This window comes from Bos mutus, chromosome 3, assembly GCF_027580195.1.
Source record: "Bos mutus isolate GX-2022 chromosome 3, NWIPB_WYAK_1.1, whole genome shotgun sequence".
Taxonomy (NCBI): Eukaryota; Metazoa; Chordata; class Mammalia; order Artiodactyla; family Bovidae; genus Bos; species Bos mutus.
The window spans coordinates 78,520,146-78,540,194 of NC_091619.1; the positions used below are offsets into that span (position 1 = coordinate 78,520,146).

At 40.9% G+C, this 20,049-nt stretch overlaps 1 protein-coding gene across 2 annotated transcripts in view; it reads right to left on the reverse strand.

Annotated features, from left to right (window-relative positions):
* Positions 1-20,049, reverse strand: part of RAVER2 (ribonucleoprotein, PTB binding 2) — a 137,192-nt gene that overhangs the window by 104,345 nt on the left and 12,798 nt on the right. For both annotated transcript variants that reach the window (XM_070367896.1, XM_070367895.1), the window contains exon 2: positions 3,294-3,360. In XM_070367896.1, the coding sequence (XP_070223997.1) occupies positions 3,294-3,360 (67 nt within the window). The remainder of the gene's footprint in view (positions 1-3,293; positions 3,361-20,049) is intronic.

Here is a 20,049-nt window from a genome sequence, read left to right on the forward strand (position 1 = left end):
TATTCCTCAATTTAATATATTTATCATATTAATTTGCAGATTTTGAACTATGCTTGCATCCCCAAAATAAGCCCTGCTTGCTTATGGTATATGATCTTTTCAGTGTATTGCTGCTTTCAGTTTGCTGATATTTTGTTGAGGATTTTTACATCCATGTTCATCAGTCATACTGTCTTGTACTTTTCAATTTTTGTGGTATCTTTGGTTTTGTTATCAGGGTGATGCTGGCCTTGTAGAATAAGTTCAGAAATATTCATTCCTCTGTAATTTTTTTTCAGTAGTTTGAGAAGGATACATGTTAACTCTTCTCCAAACATTTAATAAAAAATACCTGTGAACCCATCCAAACTGGTGCTTTGGATTCTACTTGTGTGTAAAACTGTGAAAGTGAAAGTTTCTCAGTCATGTCCAACTCTCTGTGGCCCCATGGACTATACAGTATACTGCATAGTCCATGGAATTCTCCAGGCCAGAATATTGGAGTGGATAGCCTTTCCCTTCTCCAGGGATTTTCCAAACCCAGGGATCGAACCCGGGTCTCCTGTATTGTAGGTAGATTCTTCACTAGCTGAGCCACAAGGGAAGCCCATAAAACTTTCAATCTCTCCATCAAATCTGAATGAAAGTCTTTCTTGCTATAGTATTCTTGGTTGTAGGTTCTTCCCTTTCATCACTTTAAATATATTGTGCCACTCCCTTCTTGCCTGCATAGTTTCTGTGGAAAAGTCAGCTGATTGCCTTACAGGAGTTTCCTTGTATATAACTTATTACTTTTCCCTTGCTGCTTTTTATACTGTCTTTATCTTTATTTTTTGCCATTTTAATTACAAAGTGTCTTGCTGTGGTCCTCTTTGGGTTGGCCCTGTTTGACACTCTCTGTGCTTCCTGTACCTGAATGTTTGTTTTCTTTCTCAGGTTAGGGAAGCTTTTCAATTATTATGTCTTCAAATATGTTCTCTGCCTCTTTCTCTCTCTTCTCCTTTTGGGATCTCTATAATGTTAGTGTGCCTGATGTTGCCTCTGAGGTCTTTAAAACTGTCCTCATTTCTTTTTATTCTTTTTTCTGTTAAGCATCAGTAATTTCCACTCCTGTCTTCCAGCTCATTGATTCATTCCTCTTATCATTTAATTTACTTTTGATCCCTTCTGGCGTAGTAGAAGGAATCCACCATCCTGCTATTCTTTATTTCAGTTACTGCATTCTTTATCTCTGTTTGGTTCTTTTTATAAATTTTCTGATCCTTTGTTAAAAACATCTAACTTCTTACTCTGTATAACCTATCTTCTCCCAAGTTCTCTGATCATCTTTACAATCACTACCTTGATTTCTCAAGGAGACTGCCTATCTCCACTTCACATAGCTCTTACTGGAGTTTTATTCTCGCTTGTTCTTTTGGAACAGGCTCTTTTGGCACTTCGTTTTGTCTAATTTGCTGTTTTTTTCCCTACATATCTGGTAGGGTGGTTACACCCTGACTTGGGAGGAGTGGCCTTTTGTAGGAGACATCCTATGTGTACTGACAGTGCACTCCTGTCTGGCCGCCAGAGCTATACGCCCTAGGGGTGCCCCCTATGTGAGCTGCATGCAACCTTCTGTTGTGGCAGGCTGACCACTGCAGAAGTCCGGTAGGTGTGGCTACCTGGTCCAGCCAGTTGCCAGGCCCTGCATTGTGAAGAAGCTGCTGATGATGGTTGGTGGGACCATGTCACAAGCTGAGGAGCCAGTGCTGGCTCTCTCATGGGCAAAGATGAGTTCTGGGAAAGAGGTGGTTGCAGGACCAGGGTTCCTGATTTAGTTTTGGACTGCTGGTGGAGGGGCTGCTTCCTGACATGGCTGGCTGTAGGTTCTGGGGTGTCCAAAAGCTGGTGCTGTTCCACTGCCTGGATTCTTGGGCAACTGGGTAAGTAGTCCAAGAGCTGGTGTTGGCCTGCTGATGGGCGGAGCTGGGACCCAGGGTGTCCCAGGGCTGGTGCCAGCTCATCGGCAGACAAAGATAGGCATCACCCTCTCCCCCAACCAGGTTTTTCAGCTGCAGTGCCCTGGGAGTTCCAAATCTGGTGTCAACCCACTGGTGGATGGTGCTGGATCCTGCATGCTAAGGGGCACAAGGTGTCCCAGAACTGATATTGGCCTGGTGGTGGGCAGAGCCAGGGTGTGAGGGGTCCTGGGGCTGATATCATCCTGTTGTGTATTGGTTAAATTCTGACAGGGCAGGCTGCAGTGATGTGGTGGCCCTGAGGCTGATGTAGGCCTGCCTGCTGGTGGACAGGATTGGGATCCAGAGACTCCCAGGACTGGTGCTGGCCCACCAGTAGGTAAAGCTGGGTTCTGGGGTTTGTGCTGGCCAACTGGTAGACAGAGTTGTGTCCTGGGGTCTCTGGCTACAGGGCCCAAGGGGTCCCAGAGCTAGTGATGGCTCACTGGTGGATGGAGTCATGTCCCAGGATCTTCAATTGAAGGGCCCTGAGTATCCTTGAGCTGGTTTTAGTCCATCGGTGTGTGGGGCTGGTTCCCAATACAATTGGCTCTGGAGTCCTAGGTGTCCTAAAGCTTGTATTGACTTCCTGGTAGGTGGGGCTGGATTCTAGGGAACCTGGTTGAGGGGTCCAAGGTGTCTCAGAGCTGATGCTAGACTGCTGGTGATGGGCTAGGTCCTGCCATGGCAGGCTATGGGGCTGCGGTGGGCTTGGGGCTGGTGTCTGCCCACTGGTGAATAAGGCTGGTTGAGAGGCTACAGCCAGCCCACCAGTGGGCAGAGCCAGAGCCCAAGGGGGTCCTTCCCACTGATGGCTGGCTGCAGGGCCCCAGGGGTCCCAGGGCTACTGGTATGTAGAACTGGGTCCTGGCTGCTCTGGTGGACAGGGCCTGGCGTCAGGATGGCTGACACCAGGGTGGCTCAAGGGGGCTTAAGGCAACCTGCCTATTGATTAGGGAGGCTGTGTTCCTACCCTGTTAGTTCCTTGGCCTGATGCATCCCAGCAGTGGTCCAGAAAGGTTGGTGAGCAGGGCCAGGTCAGACACTAATAACCTAGATGGAGGATTCTAAAGTGGTTCTTGCCAGCACCAGTGTCCATATGGTAGAATGAACTCCCTAAAGCTGCATTAATTTATGTGACTAAAATTTAGAATAATTATATTACCTTCAGAAAATAAATTATGTAACGTGTATATGATTTAATGTTTAAGAAATTCAGAGATTAGTTTAAGAATAAAAAGACACTTAGCTTTTTTGCTCTATAATGGCAACATGCAGAATTAAAATAAAATCAGGTGCTTAGAACAGAATTCTTACCTGTTCGCTTATTTCTGTCCACATAACAGTATTTTAATTCATAGTCTTGTAATAAATCATGAACTTCCTGAAAGAGACAAAACATGAACTCAATGAACACACGAGTGCAGTTGGTGGATAATCCACCTGTATTAGCCTACCACCACTACCATCACCATTCCCCACGTAAAAGTCTTCTGTGGTTCTCTATCCCTCATTTAAATAAAGGCATTCAAGGCCCACCAGACCTGGCACCAACTTACCTCTTCAAATGTATCTCCCAACATACTCCTACATATGCCCACATTCCTGCTCAGATGAACACCTCCTCTCTCAAGAGTATACCATGTACAATCTTCATTCTGAATTTATGTTGACACCTTGAACTTCCATGGGGCAAACAACTACTACAGATCCCAAATTCACCTGGAATCACATGCATCCTTTGAAATCCCAGCTCAAATATTTTTCTATGAAGATTTTTTTTCTAATTCTTTCCCACAGTACATCACCTCTATGCTAACATTGGTCATACTTTATGCCTCTCTTACAGAAATGTTAAACATTTCTATTTGGGTACTACAAACTGAGTTTTTAACGAGTATTACACTTGTAGAGGGCTTCCTTGGTAGCTCAGGAATCTGCCTGCAATGCAGGAGACCCTGGTTCAAATCAAAGGGGACTCAAAGGGGAACTTTGAGTCAGGAAGGTCCCCTGGAGAAGGGATAGGCTCCACACTCCAGTATTCTTGGGTTTCCCGAGTAGCTCAGATGGTAAAGTATCCACCTGCAATGTGAGAGACCTGGGTTCAATCACTGGGTTGAGAAGATCCCCTGGAGGAGGGCATGACAAACCACTTCAGTATTCTTGCCTGGAGAATCCCCCTAGTGGGCTACAGTCCATGGGGTCACAGAGTCAGACACAACTGAGTGACTAAGCACACACATATCTGTAGATGGTAATACCAATATAAAGAATAAATAAACATAAAATAAAACCTAACTTAGAGATCCCTGGAAATGAAGCAATAACCCTCAAGTTATAGTATGCAGCCCAATTTCTTTCCCCTCAGTTCCCCAAGATGTTTAAACTGGTTTTCTGGTTTGTTCAGCTTGTATTACTCGTCCATTCTGAATTCTTAAATTCTGATATCATAACTTCCATCCACCTGGGAAAATACACTATATTTTGTCTATTTCTCTAATCAGATGAAGTTGCTCAGTCGTGTCTGACTCTTTGCGACCCCCTGGCCTGTAGCCCACCAGGCTCCTCTGTCCATGGGATTTTCCAGACCAGAATACTGGACTGGGTTGCCATTTCCTTCTCCAGGGGATCTTCCCAACCCAGGGATCGAACCCAGGTCTCCTGCAGGCAGATGCTTTAACCTCTGAGCCACCAGGGAAGCCCAATTTCTCTAATACCTTCTATTAAATTGATACTACTTGAGTACAGGAACTATATTTTATCTGTATATTACCCATATTGCTTTGAATATACTAAGCACTCACATAAACATTAAAGTAAATATAATTTGCCATTCATTTGATATTAGGCCCTGAAAATTTTACTCATAATATACAACAGATATCACTATTACTTTTTAAAGGAATTGAACTATCGCATTACTGGACGTTTGGACCCAGATAGAGAGTGGTACAGCCAACCTGTTCTGTACTACAAACAAATACACTAGACAGACATAAGTGCTAGGGTGTTAAGTCTGTAACCTATCAATAATTAATTCAAGAATAATAATTCTTATTACTGCTATTTTTATACTTAACACTCACTCAGTTTTTACTAGGTACCAGAGCATTGAAGTCACCCTTTTATTAAAAACACAGGAAACCACAGAAGAGAGAAAATTCAAGCAACTTGCCAAAGTCTTACACTTAGTCAATTTCTGAGTGTAGATTCACCAACTGGTTAGGTTCCAGGGAACTGTACTCTTAACCGCTATGCTATACTGACTTATTCCTTCTAGGATTATCTAAAAATAGTACACTGCCACAGATAGTTAAAAGACCAATAGCTCTAGTGCCTTAATAAGGGATCAACTGGAAATGAAAAATAAATAAGAGGGTAGTTTCAAATTGAGAAACACTTTGTCTTTCAACCCAATGCAAGGGGGTGGGGAAACTGACCTAACAGGCATAGTATAAAACAAGCTGGGTGAAAAAAAGACAATCATCTTTTATATAAGAAAGATAAGAAAGGTAAAGTTGATAATTTAGTATTCTTTATTAGTCAATATTTTAAAATATATATACTTACCAATTGTGTAAAATACTGTTTGATGAATTATATGGTAATACGATCAATATATAGTTTATATATAACTATGATAAGTTTTGATCTTGTAAGCATCAACATCTTATTGGACTTAGAAAACAGCATAAGAAACTCACTAAGAAAACGTAACTCTCTCAATAGCATACCCTACACATCTTGCTAACAGGCTCATTGAATACTTTATATAGAAGGTGACACAGTTTTGTTTGAAGGCATCAAGTGTATGCTTTCAGTTGCACAAACTCTAATCTCTCATTTCACTAGTTAACAGCTGTCAAATGCCAAAGAAAACATGATACCGCTCTTCACTTTATCAAGTATCCAAAAACAATGACATGTTATATTACTCATTTAGCTGAGAGAACCACCTGAGAGAGATCTTAAGTTTTCAAGGATGCATTTTTGCAAGTTGAAAATTTTATTTTTAAAGTACCCATATTTCTAAGCACAGCTTTCCCATGTATCAGATGTGGAATACAGACTTCGCCAACTCAGAAAGTTTACAAAACTTCCTGCAAAGAAAAAAAGAATTATTTTTCCCCATGCCCTGGTTGCTCTGACCCAGGAAAAAGTAGGTCACTCCTCAATTTGAGCCTTGGCAAGTTGGCCAAATTAAAAACTTAAAACCTGAAAGAGAGTCCTGAACCATTTGCCAAAATCCGACTATGATACACATCACACAAAACTGAAAGTACTAAGATCACGTCTCCCTCTTCTAATGTAGCTTTAGGATACTTCTATGAATTTACAAACTAACTTTAAGGAATGAAGTTGCACATTTGATGAAGACTCTTTGTCCTCTGACTAGCAATATCTGCTATACATTTCTTACAGTAGGATGAGCTCATTAAAACTGGTAACTGTTAGATAGCTTTAGTAATCTATTTCCAGACCAGACTCACCATCACTCCCTGGAACTGAAAAGTTTTCCACATATGAAGTGTTTTCTGGGAAGAGGTTCAATAACTTTCAGCTCAAAGCAGTCAAACAATAAACCCCCAAAAGTTAAACAACCATTGTTTCAGCTCATCTGGATCTCTTCTTGATTGAAAGCCAGCCTTAGTTTTAAATCTGAATCACATTGTCTTCTAAGCCCTTCATAGACTTTAAATCAGCTATATATATATAGAGAGAGAGAGAGAGAAAGACTATAAAAACAACTTTTCATATATTAAAACACTCTTCTTTAAAATTTCACTTTTTTTTTGGAATGAAAAAAATATTGGGATGGCCAAAAAGTTCATCTGTGTTTTTCTGTAAGATGGGACCCAAATGAACTTTTTGGTCAACCCAATATTTTTATTTATGTTCTTATAAAATGTAAAATGATTTGATAATACAAAAGGATTATCTGTAACATATAATATGAGGCATTATAATGAAATAAGCACCCAGGAGTTCAACAGCACACTTAACACTGTTCTATCCCACTATGTCTTCCTTCACGGACCCATCCCCCATAGCTAGAGTCCTCACACAGGTCTGTATTCCCTAACAATATATTCTGTTGGTTTGTTTCTGAGCTTTAATAAAAATGGTATTATGCTATTTTAATCTTCTGTGCCTTGTGTTTTATACTCAATATTATGTTTTTAAAATTCACTCACGATCCACATGGCTACTGCGCATTTATTCACTACTGAATATTCTGTGACTATTTATACTATGGAATATTTATTCCATTCTGTGACTTCAGTATGATTTACTGATCCACTTTTCTATCAATGAATACTTGATTTGTTTCCAGGCTGCTGTTGTTTTGCTACTTTTACATATATATATTTACAATTACTATCACCTTCTTGTAAACTTTACATATCTCCTGGTGTTCATGGGCAAAAATTTCTGAAGGCATGAACGTCCAATATATACATCTTTATAAGAAAGTGCCAACTTCTCTATCAGAATGACTATTACAGTTTACATTCCCATCAATATATGAGAGTCCTTACAATGCTTGGTCTTAGAAGATACTTAAATTTTGTCAATTTAGTGGATATAAAGTCATACTTCCTTGTGCTCTTGATTTGCACTCCCTTGATTAATAAGGCAGGGCATTGTGATGGTTAGTTTTATATGTGAACTTGGCTAAAGAATCTAGTTATTAAACTCAATAATCTAGGTGTTGCTGTAAAGGTATTTTATAGATATGGTTAATATCTACAATCAGCTTACTCTAAAGTGAAGGAGATCCCCTTTAATAATATGGGTGGGCCCCATCTAATCAACTGAAGACCTGAAGAGAAAAAAGGGTATTCTGAAGAAGAAATCCTGCCTTAAGATTGTAGCATCAGGGCTCCCAAGGTGGACCAGAGGTTAAGAATCCATCTTCCAACCCAGGGGCTATAGGTTCTATCCTTGGTTAGGGAACTAAGACTGCACAGGCCATGGTGCAATTAAGCTCATGTGCTGCAACTACTGAGCCCACACACTCTAGATCCTGGGCCAAATTAGACAGAAGCCCATACACCACAAGGAAGATCCAATGCAGCCAAATAAATAAGACTGTAGCATCAACACCTGCCTGAGTTTCTAACCTGTTGGTATGCCTCACCGGATTTTAGATTAGGCCGCCCCCTCAATCAACCAATCAACTTCTCTATGTATGTCAGATCAGTTCAGTTGCTCAGTCAGGTCCAACTCTGCGTCACCATGGACTGCAGCACCCCAGGCTTCCCTGTTCATCACCAACTACCAGAGCTTGCTCAAACTCATGTCCATCAAGTTGGTGATGCCATCCAACCATTTTATTCTCTGTCATCCTCTTCTCCTCCTGCCTTCAATCTTTCCCAGCATCAGAGTCTTTTTCAATGAGTCAATTCTTCACATCAGCAGGCCAAAGTATTGGAGTTTCAGTTTCAGTATCAGTCCTTCCAATGAATACTCAGGACTGATTTTCTTTAGGATGGACTGGTTGGATCTCCTTGCAGTCCAAGGGACTCTCAAGAGTCTTCTCCAACACCACAGTTCAAAAGCATCAATTCTTAGGTACTCAGCTTTCTTCAACTTTCACATCCACACATGACTACTGGAAAAACCGCAGCTTTGACTAGACAGACCTCTGTCCACAAAGTAATGTCTCTGCTTTTAAATATGTTGTCTAGGTTGGTCATAGCTTTTCTTCCAAGGAGCAAGCGTCTTTTAATTTCATGGCTGCAGTCACCATCTGCAGTGATTTTGGAGCCCAAGAAAATAAAGTCTCTCACTGTTTCCATTATTTCCCCATCTATTTGCCATGAAGTGATGGGACCAGATGCCATGATCTTAGTTTTTTGAATGCTGAGTTTTAAGCCAACTTTTTCACTCTCCTCTTTCACTTTCATCAAGAGGCTTTTTAGTTCTTCACTTTCTGCCATAAGGGTGGTGTCATCTGCATATCTGAGGTTATTGATATTTCTCTGGGCAATCTTGATTCCAACTTGTGCTTCATCCAGCCCAGCATTTTGTATGATGTACTCTGCATATAAATTAAATAAGCAGGGTGACAATATTCAGCTTTGACTTATTCCTTTCCCAATTTGGAACCAGTATTTTGTTCCATGTCCAGTTCTAACTGTTGCTTCTTGATCTGCATATAGGTTTCTCAGGAGGCAGGTAAGGTGGTCTGGTATTCCCATCTCTTGAAGAATTTTCCACAGTTTGTTGTGATCCACACAGTCCAAGGCTTCAGCATAGTCAATAAAGCAAAAGTAGATGTTTTTCTGGAACTCTCTTGCTTTTTCGATGATCCAACGGATGTTGGCAATTTGATCTCTGGTTCCTCTGCCTTTTCTAAATCCTTGAACATCTGGCAATTTGATCTCTGGTTCCTTTGCCTTTTCTAAATCCTTGAACATCTGGAAGTTCATGGTTCATGTACTGTTGAAGCCTGGCTTGGAGAATTTTGAGCATTACTTTGCCAGCATGTGAGATGAGTAAAATTGTGCAGTAGTTTTAACATTCTTTGGCATTGTCTTTCTTGGGGATTGGAATGAAAACACCTTTTCTAGTCCTGTGGCCACTGCTGAGCTTTCCAAATTTGCTGGCATACTACATTTTGCTGGCATATTTGCTCATGTATGTATATAAATACAAATTAATATAAATATTATATATAATTTACTGTTTCCCAAAAGTTGTAAAATGCTTTATTCACTTAGTTTTTAGTCCGTTAGAGTTAGCTACATTATTTCAGCCGTAAAGTGATTCTGGTATTGCCGTTAATCTCATAGGGAAATTTTTAAATATTTTACCATTGAATATGATTGTTTTTGGTTTCTGGAGATATTCTTTAAGTTTGGGAATCTTCTATTCCTATTTGCTATGAGTTTTTATTATGAATGGATATTAAATGTTATCAGTAGTTTTTTCTACATCTATTGCAATGACTTAAATCCTATCTTCATGCCAGGGGTCACCAAATTTTTATTTCCACCTCAGATGTCTCTCCGAGGAGCCACACCTATGTATGCCATTGCTTGCTTAGAACTACCTTTGAATGTTCAGTTCAGTCACTCAGTCGTGTCCGACTCTTCGCGACCCCATGAACTGCAGCATGCCAGGCCTCCCTGTCCATCACCAACTCCCGGAGTTCACTCAGACTCACGTCCATCGAGTCAGTGATGCCATCCAGCCATCTCATCCTCTGTCATCCCCTTCTCCTCCTGACCCCAATCCCTCCCAGCATCAGAGTCTTTTCCAATGAGTCAACTATTCTCATGATGTGGCCAAAGTACTGGAGTTTCAGCTTCAGCATCATTCCCTGCAAAGAAATGCCAGGGCTGATCTCCTTCAGAATGGACTGGTTGGATCTCCTTGCAGTCCAAGGGACTCTCAAGAGTCTTCTCCAACACCACAGTTCAAAAGCATCAATTCTTCGGTGCTCAGCTTTATTCACAGTCCAACTCTCACATCCATACATGACCACAGGAAAAACCATAGCCTTGACTAGACAGACCTTTGCTGGCAAAGTGATATCTCTGCTTTTGAATATGCTATCTAGGTTGGTCATAACTTTCCTTCCAAGAAGTAAACGTCTTTTAATTTCATGGCTGCAGTCACCATCTGCAGTGATTTTGGAGCCCAAGAAAATAAAGTCTGACACTGTTTCCACTGTTTCCCCATCTATTTCCCATGAAGTGAAGGGACCGGATGCCATGATCTTCATTTTCTGAATGTTGAGTTTTAAGCCAACTTTTTCACTCTCCTCTTTAACTTTCATCAAGAGGCTTTTTAGTTCCTCTTCACTTTCTGCCATAAGGGTGGTGTCATCTGCATATCTGAGGTTATTGATATTTCTCCCGGCAATCTTGATTCCAGCTTGTGTTTCTTCCAGTCCAGCGTTTCTCATGATGTACTCTGCATAGAAGTTAAATAAGCAGGGTGACAATATACAGCCTTGACGGACTCCTTTTCCTATTTGGAACCAGTCTGTTGTTCCATGTCCAGTTCTAACTGTTGCTTCCTGACCTGCATACAAATTTCTCAAGAGGCAGGTCAGGTGGTCTGGTATTCCCATCTCTTTCAGAATTCTCCAAAGTTTATTGTGATCCACACAGTCAAAGGCTTTGCCATAGTCAATAAAGCAGAACTAGATGTTTTTCTGGAACTCTCTTGCTTTTTCCATGATCCAGCAGATGTTGGCAATTTGATCTCTGGTTCCTCTGCCTTTTCTAAAACCAGCTTGAACATCAGGAAGTTCACGGTCCTTTGAATGTTACACACCCGATAATACTTTTTTTTGGCCCAACACAAGGCCATATACGTTTCATGATATTGGGTGAGTAAACTGTGAAAGAAAATGAAGTTGCTCAGTTGTGTCTGACTCTTTGCGACCCCATGGACTGTAGCCTACCAGGCTCTTCCGTCCATGGGATTTTCCAGGCAAGAATACTGGAGTGGATTGCCATTTCCTTCTCCAGGAGATCTTCCTGACCCAGGGATTGAACCCAGGTCTCCAGTACTGTAGGCAGACGCTTTACTGTCTAAGCCACCAGGAAAGTCACCTTGACTGAGTAAATGTGGTGTCAATTTAACTCAGCTAAATTTTTAACAGCTTTCAATGCAGCTGTTTTGCTGGAAAGTTCATTTGAATACCAAGTTTTTGCCAGAGGAACATTTTGACATGGCCTAAAAAGATTAGTAAACTTTCAATTTTTTATTAGCAGTATAATAATAATAATAATTTACTGAATATTTACTTTATCCCAGGCTTTTTACTGAAATAATCTTGTTTAACCATAACAACCCCTTGGTCTGGATTTTTAAGTTGGATATTATTATGGAGTTTATAGCCAAGGTTACTAAGGCCTAGAGAAGGAACTTGTACAGACAATATATAATCAATCTGGGATTCAAACACAATTTGACATACTTTAGACCAAACACACTGAATTATTCTAAATCTTAAGTATCAGTGATACAAAAATAAAATCTATGAACTGTTCATTTCCATCACATTTCTAACGCTTACTATATCACTAACCTCCTAACCTTAGAGCAGAGATCAGGGTTAAGAACAACGTTTGGGAGATAAAAGCAACAATTTTACTTTTTGACAGCTAGATGTCTGAATGGAGAAGGCGATGGCACCCCACTCTGGTACTCTTGCCTGGAAAATCCCATGGATGGAGGAAGGCTGCAGTCCATGGGGTCGCTAGGAGTCGGACATGACTGAGCGACTTCACTTTCACTTTTCACTTTCATGCATTGGAGAAGGAAATGGCAGCCCACTCCAGTGTTCTTGCCTGGAGAATCCCAGGGACAGGGGAGCCTGGTGGGCTGCCGTCTATGGGGTCGCACAGAGTCGGACACGACTGAAGCGACTTAGCAGCAGCAGACGTCTGAATGCATCACTCTCTTGTTTTTAAATATTTCAATAGACTCTCATTTTCTTTAAAATAAAATTCAAATTCTCTTAAATAGCTTTCAATCATCTGGTCCTGCTTCATGTGTTAGCCTTAAATTGAATCACTACCCTTCTCAAACTCTGCGTATTGCTATGGATATTCCTCACCCCTCTCTTTAGCTCCTTTCCCCTAGTTTATTTCTCTCCCCCTGGGTTTCAACTTTAATGAATTTCTCTAAGAAGCCTTTCTGACTCTCTCAAGTGTGGAGTAGATATCCTCCTTCTGTGCCCCCACAGCATTTTTTACTTTTCCCATCACAACACTCATAGCACCCATCATCTGTATTTTAACTGCTTATATACCTGAATCTTCCTTAGATTGCAGGCTTAGTAAATAGCAAATACCATGCATCTGACCTTGTTCGTAAAAAGGTCTCCAACGTCTAGCAAAAAGCAGACTTTGAATATTTAAATGCATATTTGTTTCTACATATCATCTTGATCAACTCCAATACAGCATTCTTTTCTGAGATTATTTTACAATCTAAACATAAACCAATATATTGAAAGTGCTCAAAAATTACTCTTTACACTAACCTAATACATAGCTCACTTCTTTAAAAGAAAATATTTGATCCACCTCCTAAAGCAATGAAAATAAAAACAAAAATAAACAAAAGGGACCTAATTAAACTTAAAAGCTCTTGCACAGCAAAGGAAATCATGAACAAGATGAAAAGACAACCCTCAGGATGAGAGAAAATATTTGCAAATGAAGCAACAAAGGACTAGTCTCCAAAAGACACAAACACCCCATGCAGCTCAGTATCAGAAAAACAACCCAGTCAAAAACAGGCAGAAGACCTCAACTGACACCTCTCCAAAGAAGACACATAGATGAAAAGCTGCTCAACATCACTAATTATCAGGGACATGTAAATCAAAACTACAATGAGGTTATCAATTCACACCAGTCAGAACGGCTATTAGCAAAAAATCCACGAACAATAAGTGCTGGAGAGGATGTGGAGAAAAGGGAACCCTCTTACACTGCCAGTGGGAATGTAAGCTGATATAGCCACTGTGGAGAACAGTTTGGAGGTTCCTTGAAAAGCTTAACACAGCACTACCGTATGACCCAGCAATCCCACTACTGGGCATATACCCTGAGAAAATCATAATTCAAAAGGACACATGCACCCCGATGTTCACTGCTGCACTAGTCACAACAGGCAGGACAAGGAATCAACCTAAATGTCCAATGACAGATGAATAGATAAATAAGGTGTGGTACATATATACAACGGAATATTGAGTGTGTGTTAGTCGCTCAGTTGTGTCCAACTCTGCAACCCCATGGACTGTAGTACCCCAGGCATCTCTGACCATGGAATTTTCCAGGCAAGAATACTGGAGTGGGTTGCCATTCCCTTCACCAGGGGATCTTCCCAACCCAGGGATCAAATCCAGGTCTCCTGTATTGCAGATTCTTTACTGTCTGAGTCATTACTCAGTCACTAAAAGGAACAAAATAGGGTCATTTGTAGAGACATGGATGAGCCTACAGTCTGTCATATAGAGTGAAGTCAGAAAAACAAATACTGTGTATTAATGCATATGTGTGGAATATAGAAAAATGGTACAGATGAACCTATTTCCAAGCCAGGAATAGAGACCCAGATATATGGACATAAGGGAAAGAGTGGGGGTGGGACGAATTGGGAGATTGAGATTGACATATATATACTACCACCTAGTTGGAAGCTGCTATAAAGCTCAGAAAGTTCAGTTAGATGCACCTGAGGCAGCGGCTGGGTGGGGGGCACTGGAAGGGAAGTCCAAGAGGGGATATAGGTATGCATATGGCTGATTTACTTGATCGTGCAACAAAAACTAACACAACATTGTAAAGCAGTTGTATTCCATTTAAAAAAAGTTCTGAGCAAAAAGAAAAAATAAAGTGCTCAAAAAATTACTCTCTTTACACTAATCTAATACATAACTTACTTCTTTAAAAGAAAATATTAACATACCTCAAATTAATTAATATTATATGTCTAGCAATAAGAGGCAGAGAAGGCAATGGCACCCCACTCCAGTACTCTTGCCTGGAAAATCCCATGGACGGAGGAGCCTGGTAGGCTGCAGTCCATGGGGTCGCTAGGAGTCGGACACAACTGAGTGACTTCATGTTCACTTTTCACTTTCATGCACTGGAGAAGGAAATGGCAACCCACTCCAGTATTCTTGCCTTGAGAATCCCAGGGTTGGGGGAGCCTGGTGGGCTGCCATCTATGGGGTCGCACAGAGTTGGACACGACTGTAGCGACTTAGCAGCAGCAGCAGCAGCAGCAATAAGAGGTTCTCCATGAGCAGTTCTTGCTTACAGACATCCCCAATAGATAGATTTAGATAACCAAAGAAAATGTAGATAGATTTGTTAAATCTAATAGATTTAGATAACCAAAGAAAATTTCTTTATTTTCCCAAATAAAAGCCAGACAGAAATTACAATCTCCTCTTCTCTGACACAAGTGTTTTTCTTTTCAAACATCACCTGGATGTATGACTAATTATCAAAAATTAAATTGTTTAAAAATAACCCCCATTTGTTATCTCTCAGTACTGTAGGTCAAAAGTTCTGGCAAGCTCAAATGAATTCTCAGGGTCTCTCAAGGCCAAAATCAAGGTCTTAGGCAGGCTGAGCTCTTATCTGGAAGCTCTAAGGAAGAATGCACTTCCACTCATGAAGTCAGTTAGCAGAATTCAGTTTCTTGCAGTTGTTGAACTGAAGTCCCCATTTTCTTGCTGGTTGTCAGTTGGGGACCACACTCAGCATCTAGAGACGGCTCTAAAATCCTTGTATGTGGACCCCTCCATCTTCAAACCCAGCAACAGTGCATCAAATCCTTCCTGTGCTTCAAATCATCTGACTTCTCCCTCTGCTAACAGCTGGAGAAAATTTTGCTTTCAAAGGACTAGTATAGTCAGATATGTCTCACCTGGATAATCTCCCTTTTGATAATCCCAAATCAACTGAGTAATAACCTTAATTAGATCTGCAAAAATTCTCTTCTGTCATGTATGTAACAATCACACATGTGACACCTTAGTAGGCAAAGCTCAAGAATATACGAGCATATGTATTATGTACATAGTCACAGTTTCATGGATTAGAAATCTTGGGGGGCTATTTCTAAATTCTGCCCACAACAATCACTAACAATAGATACCACTGTACCCTTGGGCCTCCCTGGTGGCTCAGTGGTAGGGAACCTGCCTGCCAATGCAGGAGAAGCATGTTCAATCCCTGGGTCAGGGAGATCCCCTGGAGATGGAAATGGCTACCCACTCCAGTAATTTTGCCTGGGAAATCTCACGGACAGAGGAGACTGGTGGGTTACAGTCCATGGGGTCACAAAAGAGTCCGACATGACTTAACGACTAAACAACAACTGTCCCTTAAACATACTTACACAAAACATCTTATTTAATACCTCAGGTTTCAGAGCTCAAGCAAGGTGAGAAGGAGACTTGCCCAGAAGGGAAACCCAGCTCAGAGTGTCAAGAACTCAAGCAAGGTGAGAAGGCCTTCTGGCCAGTGGAACAGCCCAGTGCAGGAAGAAGGAGCTTAAATTGGATGAGGCGGGCATCTGCATGGGAGAGGAGACAGTTTCCTCACAGTGGTGATGGGAGATTACTTACTCACAGGAGAATTGTTCAAATAAGTAAATATATTAAGGACCATGAACATCAGGTTTCTCCTTGTCAGAAAAAGAAGGAACAAATATGGATTGGGAGAGAGCTAGCGAGAAATCCATTATGTTAGACTGCAATCTAATACATCAGTGTGAACTCATTACTCTCGATAAAGGTGGAAATGTATGTGTGTACATAATACATGCTGGTGCTGCTCCTAAGTTGCTTCAGTTGTGTCTGACTCTGTGCGACCCCATAGACGGCAGCCCACCAGGCTCCCCTGTCCCTGGGATTCTCCAGGCAAAAACACTGGAGTGGGTTGCCATTTCCTTCTCCAATGCATGAAAGTGAAAAGTGAAAGTGAGTCGCTCAGTCGTGTCCGACTCTTCACGACCCCATGGACTGCAGCCTACCAGGCTCCTCCATCCATGGGATTTTCCAGGCAAGAGTACTGGAGTGGGTTGCCATCGCCTTCTCTGACATAATACATATGCTAGTATATTCTTGAGCTTTGCCTACTAAGAGCAATTGACAGCAGTGACATCTCAAAGGCAATGAGTACATCTAGCTCCCAGATCCTGGCTTCTTAACATCATTTCCCCTAAAAAAAACTAGGCTTTGTAATGGTCATTGAGACTGTCACCACAAAATATCACAGGCAACAGAAACTTACCTTCCTCACAATTCTGAAAGCTAGAACTCCAAGATCAAAGTTCTACTTGGTTTGGCTTCTGCTGAGATCTTCTCCCTGGCGTGTACATGGTCACCTCCTCACTATGTCCTCCCATAGCCTCTCCTTGGTGATTGCACTCATTGGGGTAGGGCTGGGGGCGAGGCACACAGCAGAAAGAGAGCTTTCTGGTGTCTTTTCTTCAATGACAATTATCCTATCAGACCAAAGCCCCACCTTTATGACTTCCTTTAAATTTATTTACTTCCACAAAGACCCCAGCCATACTGGCACTTACGGCTTCAACACATAAATTTGGGGGAACACAACCCTAATGAAATGGATGATTCAAGGGCGAAAGCAGTGGTCCCAAATCTTTTTGGCACCAGGGACCGGTTTCGTGGAAGACAATTTTTCCACAGAGCAGGCAGGGGGTGGGGATGGTTTGGGGATGATTACAGCACATTAAATTTATTGTGGTCCTATAAGCATCCAGTACCGCCACTGATCTAACAGGAGGCGGAGCTCCGGTGGTAATGGAAGCGATCCGGAGCAGCTGCAAACACAGGTAAAGCTTCCCTTGCTCGTGCACCACTCACCTCCTGCCGTGCGGCCCGGTTTCTAACAGGCCACAGAGCAGTACCAGGCCACAGAGCAGTACCAGCCCACAGCCTTGGGGTCTGAGATCCCTGGGCTAAAGCACAGAAAGTAACAAGCTACATCACCTTACTGTGTCAAAAACAAAGGAACTGCTCAGTGAACGACAGGGACATGTCAAAAGCATATCAGACCAAAAGACAAGATATAGAAGCAACCTAAGCATCCATGAAAAGATAAAAGGGTAAAAAAGATACTGTATATGTACACACGATGGAATATTAGCTTAAAATAATGATTAATAATTAGTTTAAAATAATGTTAAAAATAATGAAATTTTGCCATTTGCTACAACATACTTGGACCTGGAAGGTATTATGCTTAGTGAAAATTAGACAGAGAAAGATAAATACTATGTTATCACTTACATGTGGAATTCAAAAAATAAAACAAAGAAAGAAATGAATATAACAAAACAGAAACAGATTTACTGATATAGAGAACATCCTAGTGGTTACCAAGGGGGAGAGAGATGGGGAAAGGCTGCAAGAGACAGGGGTAGGGGAGGAAGAGGTACAAAGCAGCATGTATTAAATAAGCAAGATATAAGGATGTAATATATGACACAGGGAATATAGCTAGAATATAGCTAATATTTCATCACTTTAAATGCAGTATAATCTATAAAAATACTGAATCACTCTGTTGTACACTTGAAATTAATATAACATTGCAAATCAACTAAAAAAAAAAAAAAAAAAAAAAGGACCCGTTCCTTAACTGTGAGAACCGAACTAGTGACTTGTTTCCAAAGAACAGTGAACAGGAAAAAAAAAAAGAGAATCTTTACAAAGAAGTGATGTAGCAGACATAATTTTAAACAAGTGATCAAGGTTAACATCACCAGTAGAAGTCATGCTGATGACATGTACCCCATCAAACAACGTCATCAGAAGTGGACTTCACCTCTGTGGAATTCTTCCCCAAATTCCATAACCCTGATCTCCCATAATAAAATGATTATACAAACCCAAGGTGAAGGGCGTTCTAAAAAATTTCTGACCAAATTATCAAGTCATGAGAAACAAAGAAAAGACTAAGAAACAGGTGTATAATGGAGACTAAGGAGATGTGATACCTGAATGTGGTACCCTGGATTGTAACCTGCAACAGGAAAAGGACATAAGTGAAAAAACAAATGAAATCCAAGCAAGTCTATAGTTCAGTTAATAATAATGTACCAATGTTACTTCCTTAGTCTTGACTAGTTTACCTTGATTACAAGATTTGACATTAGGGAAATTGGGTAGAGAATATATGGGAACTCCATGTACTACCTTTGTAACTCTTTCTGTAAATCAAAAATTATTGCAAAATAAAAAGTTTATTTAAAAAAGGAAATAGGAGCCAGCTTAAAGAAGTTCCCACTATCCAAATGTAAAACAATTAAGGCATAAAACTAAGTAATGATAGTAATGGAGCATAACTCACTGAACAACATAGGAAACCAAGAGTTTACTTTTGATATAAAGTAATAAATTAATATATTGAACACTAGAAAGGGAATACAGGCATACCTCAGAGATACTGTAGGTTTGGTTCCAGATCACTCAATAAAGTGAATATCCAAAGTGAGACACATTTCTTTTTGGCCTTCCAAAAAAAAGTGCATATGAAAGTTATGTTTACACTATACTGCCATATATTAAGTGTGCAGTAGCACTGTCTTTAAAAAGCACATAATTTAAAAATACTTAACTGGGGAAAATTCTGAAAGAGATGGGAATAGCAGACCACCTGACCTGCCTCTTGAGAAACCTGCTTCCTGCAGGTCAGGAAGCAACAGTTAGAACTGGACATGGAACAACAGACTGGTTCCAAATAGGAAAAGGAGTACGTCAAGGCTGTATATTGTCACCCTGCTTATTTAACTTATATGCAGAGTACATCATGAGAACACTGGGCTGGAGGAAGCACAAGCTGGAATCAAGATTGCAGGGAGAAATATCAATAACCTCAGATATGCAGATGACACCACCCTTATGGCAGAAAGTGAAGAACTAAAGAGCTCTTTGAAAGTGAAAGTGGAGAGTGAAAAAGTTGGCTTAAAGCTCAACATTCAGAAAACTAAGATCATGGCATCTGGTCCCATCTCTTCATGGCAAATAGATGGGGAAACAGTGGCTGACTTCATTATTTTGGGCTCCAAAATCACTGCAGATGATGATTGCAGCCATGAAATTAAAAGATGCTTACTCCTTGGAAGGAAAGTTATGACCAACCTAGACAGCATATTAAAAGGCAGAGACATCACTTTGCCAACAAAGGTCTGTCTAGTCAAAGCTATGGTTTTTCCAGTAGTCATGTATGGATGTGAAAGTTGGACTATAAAGAAAGCTGAGTGCCAAGAATTGATGCTTTTGAACTGTGGTGTTGGAGAAGACTCTTGAGAGTCCCTTGGATTGCAAGGAGATCCAACCAGTCTATCCTAAAGCAGATCACTCCTGGGTGTTCATTGGAAGGACTCATGCTGAAGCTGAAACTCCAATACTTTGGCCTCATTAGAAAAGACCCTGATGCTGGGAAAGATTACGGGCGGGAGGAGAAGGGGACGACAGAGGATGAGATGGTTGGATGGCATCACCGACTAAATGGACATGAGTTTGGGTAGACTCCGGGAGTTGGTGATGGAT